Genomic DNA, 4283 nt, shown 5'->3' with positions numbered 1-4283 from the left:
CCTCCCTAAAAAGGGACAAGAGGGGAGGGCATCAAGAGTGAATGTCACTGGAAAATATTGGCCTTTAATGCAGTCTTCGTTAACTTGCTAGGTTAAATCTGCAGATCTTCAGATATATATCTGTCCATATATTTGAAAAAAATTAATAAACAGATTTAACTTCTCCAACTCACTGATATTCAGCATTTCAATTACATATTACATATGCCTTGGTTTTATTTGGAGCCGGTAATAACATCTGTAGTCATCAAAAACTAAAGTCTCACATTTTTTCAAAGAACTAGAAATTACCTGCAACAAGCAGTTAATAAAAACAGAACATTTCAAAAAAGATATCCTAAATCACCTAAATTGTATAAATATTAGTTCAATAAACATGTGATGCATTTTCGTTTTTATTCTTTAAATTGTGTACTATCCTAAAACTGAAAATTTCTCTTACATACCCCAGTTATTCATTTACATTAGAATGTTGATGTTAAGTTTGCCTGTTAGGATAAAAACTTGTTTATGCAATTACTGGAATGCCTTCAGTCGAGAAAATAATGGCTTTAAATACTAGAACTTTCAAGTACAATTTATTTTATGTATGTAAATATTTTCTTCTTCAGGTCTTTAAAGCTATTTAATTCATGATGATCTCTATTAATTTTATTCTATTCATTTTTTACACTAAAAATTACCTATTTGCTAGTGTTGCTTCGATGACAATATATTAAGTTGCAGAGTTTTTACAGATACGAACAATATTGTGCTCAAAATTGAGTGGAAATTAAATGAAGTGGGAAGCTCAAAAATCAAAAGTTCTATAAACTTATCTTAGGGTGACTACGGCTTTAATTTTAAATAGCCTCAAAACTCTTCAAAATGGAACAGAATGAGATTTGAAAATGTATACCAGAGTGACTCCTTTTACTTGTAGTCATTTTAAAATAATTTCTGCTCTTCTGCATTGGTTTTGACTTACAAGGCATACGTAAAAGATCATGGCACGATGCTTTTGTTAAATTCTCTTCGAAAATAGTATTTGTCTATTCTATAATGGGTTCCTACTTATCTCACATAGAAACTTCTTTTAACAGAAAAGAAAATAAACCAAGAAGTGGACCACTCAAGCCAATTCTTTTGGTAGATTTTCTTTGAAAATTAAGCTTTTTATTCTGAAAAAGTGTAAAAATCTTACATTAGAATAGTACAATAATAATTGCCAGTAAAATTTACAATACTCCTTGTAAAGAATACGCAGTAAGTACAAAATAAAAATTCCGCATGTCTATTATGATACAAAACACAGGTTAAAATAAGAAATGATGGTTTTGACTTTTTTCCTTGTGTAAACATGTTCATCATTTTTTCCTTTTCATGAAAGCGTACACCAGACAAGTGTCCTCAAATAAAAAGTATCTCTTCGCTGGCATTCTTCGGGACCTTTACTATTTTTGTATTATTCTTTCTTTGCACTTGATTGACTGACTTTTGTTTTTAACGCCTGGACCTGAGAATCTCTAGACCTCAAAAAGGCTTAGATTTTTAAAAACTTCCCCAAAGTCAAGGAAGCCCCTCGTGCTTAGACAGGACGCCACCCCCCCACCCAGCACCCTCTTCCTCCCCACCGCGGTCGGTCGGGGGCTGCAGCACAGGGCGACTTTGCATAAATAGAGGGACCCGCAGAGCCCAAAGGCGCGCCCCAGCTGGTGCCAAACACTGTCTCGTCTGCGAATCCGAAGCGGCGAAAATGGGGCCGCGCCGGGAGGAGCGATCGAAACGCCGAGCCACCGAGACGGAAAGCGGCCGGGGTGCCTACCTTCTCCCGCTCGGGCGCGCCGGCGCCGCGTTATTAACAATTGGAAATCCTAGCCGCGAAGCTCTCCACGCTGGACAGGGCGGGCCCCGGGTGCAGCGTCCCCAGCGCGGCCGACGACGAGACGGTGGAGGCGGCGGCGGCCGCGGCGGCCACGAGCGAGCGGGTGAGCGCGGCGGCCGGGCCCACGGCCGCCTGAGCCGCGCAGCCGCCGCCGGCCCCGGGCGCGGGGGGCGCGGGGGGCGCGGGCGGCGCCGCCCCCGGCGAGGGCGCGGGCGAGGCCTGCGCGGCGGCGGCGGCGGCCTGCGCGGCGGCGGCGGCGGCGGCGGCCGGGCCCAGGCTGCCCCCGATGATGCTCTCGATGGAGAAGGGCGAGCGCGCCAGCGCCGAGGCGCCCGCGCCGCCCGCCTTGGCCGCCGCGGCCTGCAGGGGCCCGGGCAGCGCGGCGCCGAGCGGCGGCGGCGGCCGGTAGGCGAAGGCGGTCCGGGCCAGCTCGGCGGCCGCGCCGGGCGGCGGGGGCGGCGGCGGCGAGTGCGGGTGGAAGGCGGCGGCGGCGGCGGCGGCGGCGGCGAAGAGGGCGGAGGGCGGCGCGTAGGGCGGCAGCTGCAGGCCGTAGCCGCAGCCGTAGGGGCCGTAGCCGTAGGCCGGCGGGGGCGGCGGGGGCGCGGGCGCGAAGAGCGCGGCGGCCGCCCCCGGGTCGCCCGCGCCCCCCGCGCCCCCCGCGCCGCGCAGCAGCAGGGACTCGGCGGCCGCGGCGTTGGGCGGGAGCAGCGGCTGCCGCTTGAAGCGCTTCCTCCGGCGCAGGAAGCTGCCGTTGTCGAACATGTCGGCGGACTCGGGGTCCAGCGTCCAGTAGTTGCCCTTGCCCGGGTTGCCGGGCTCGCGGGGGATCTTGACGAAGCAGTCGTTGAGCGAGAGGTTGTGGCGGATGCTGTTCTGCCAGGCGGGGAACTTCTCCCGGTAGTAGGGGAAGCGGCCGCTGATGAACTCGCAGATCTCGCTCAGCGTCAGCCGCTTCTTGGGGCTCTGCAGGATGGCCATGGTGATGAGCGCGATGTACGAGTAGGGCGGCTTCACCAGCGGGTTCTTGGCGCCGCCGCCCGCGCCCCCGCCGCCGCCGCCGCCGCCGCCGCCCGCGCCCGCGCCGCCGCCCCCGCCGCCCGTGCCCGCCCCTGCCGCCGGAGCCGGGCCGGGGGGCGCCGGGGAGCCCCCCGCGCGCGGGGCCAGCAGCATGTCATCGTCCTCTTCCTCCTCCTCCAGCTCCTCCAGCTCGTCCTCCCCGGCGTACGAGCGCCGCCGCCGCCGCCGCTGCGCGGGGACCGCCAGCCGCGCCCCGCCGCCGCCGCCGCCCTCGTCGTCGTCCTCCTCTTCCTCGTCGTCTTCGTCCTCGCCCTCCCCCACCACGTCGATGTCTGTCTCCTCGGCGAGGCCCGAGGCATCGGACATCTCCGTGCTCAGGGTCATGACTGTGGCGCGGCGGCGGCGAGGCGGCTGTGCATAGGGGCGCCGGGCTCCGGGCTCCCGCCGCGCCCCAGCCGGGGTCCCGGGCGGCGGGCCGGGCCGGGGGGCGCCACGCTGGGGGCGCGGCGGCGGCGGCGGCTCGAGCTGCGCGGGGGCTGCGCGGCGGCGGCCGAGGCTCGCTCGGCGACTCTGTAACTCCTGTGCTGCCGCGGTGGCCGCGCGGGCTCCGCGCTCCCTCGGCTCCGGGCGCGCAGGGCCGGGCGGGGGCCTTGCCCTGCCCTCGCCGAGCGCCCCTCGCCCGCTCAGTCGAGGAGGGGGTGGCGGGGCCCCGCGCGAGCTGGTCAGAGTGCGGGCGCGCGGGAGGGCGCGGGACGGGTGAGTCTGGGGACGGAGCTCGGCGAGGCGAGGGCTGAGTCCAGGAGAGGGCGGGCCTTTCCTCGGCTTATAGCAGAAGGAGGCCTGTCACATGGTGTGCACGTCAGAGCGCTACCGAGGGAAGCGAAAGCAAGCCGAGGAAATCAGCCCTGCTCGGGAGAGAAAGTTCCCCGGGAAGAGGCAGCAGCCGCTGAGAAGACGCGGGAGGAGAGAGGACCCCACGCTCCTCGCCAAAGCGGCGGAGACCTGAAGCGCGCGCTGGCCCGCGGTGATCTGGACCCGGGGCCCCTGCGCGCCTCGGAGTTCCCAGCCCCCTTCTCTTCCATTGGCCCTCAGCCCTAGCCTCGAAGCACTCCCGAGACGCGACGGTTTGACCACTCGATGGCCTGTAGGAGCCGTCCAGCGCCCGTCGTCTGAGGTGGTCCCTGGGGAACGGCTGTGAGGTCTGTTGGGTTCTCCCATCTCCCCCAGATTGGACCAGCGGCTCGCCGTGGAATCTGATGAGAAGCCCCCCCTCCCCCAGTTTAAGCACAATAATAATTGTTTATTGACCTTTTAACCTGTACCCTTCGGTTCTTCTCCAAAGACGTTTGTTTTCCGCCATCTGTTAATAAAAATGCTTTTAGGCTGGCGTTTTAGCCACTTA

At 58.5% G+C, this 4283-nt stretch overlaps 1 protein-coding gene across 1 annotated transcript; it reads right to left on the bottom strand.

Moving 5' to 3' along the window:
• Nucleotides 1-290: 290 nt before the first annotated feature.
• On the bottom strand, nucleotides 291-3395 carry FOXD1 (forkhead box D1). The gene has a single exon (XM_044777122.2). It carries the CDS (start codon nucleotides 3263-3265, stop codon nucleotides 1838-1840), a length of 1428 nt encoding a protein of 475 aa, XP_044633057.2. The 5' UTR covers nucleotides 3266-3395; the 3' UTR covers nucleotides 291-1837.
• Nucleotides 3396-4283: the final 888 nt, after the last annotated feature.

This window comes from Equus asinus, chromosome 9 (assembly GCF_041296235.1).
Source record: "Equus asinus isolate D_3611 breed Donkey chromosome 9, EquAss-T2T_v2, whole genome shotgun sequence".
NCBI lineage: Eukaryota > Metazoa > Chordata > Mammalia > Perissodactyla > Equidae > Equus > Equus asinus.
Note: the sequence above shows the minus strand (reverse complement) of the source record. Positions and strands in the feature narration are given on the sequence as shown.

Excerpts from the sequence above, each read along its gene's own strand:
- FOXD1 (XM_044777122.2), bottom strand. The coding sequence starts at position 3,265 with ATGACCCTGAGCACGGAGATGTCCGATGCCTCGGGCCTCGCCGAGGAG.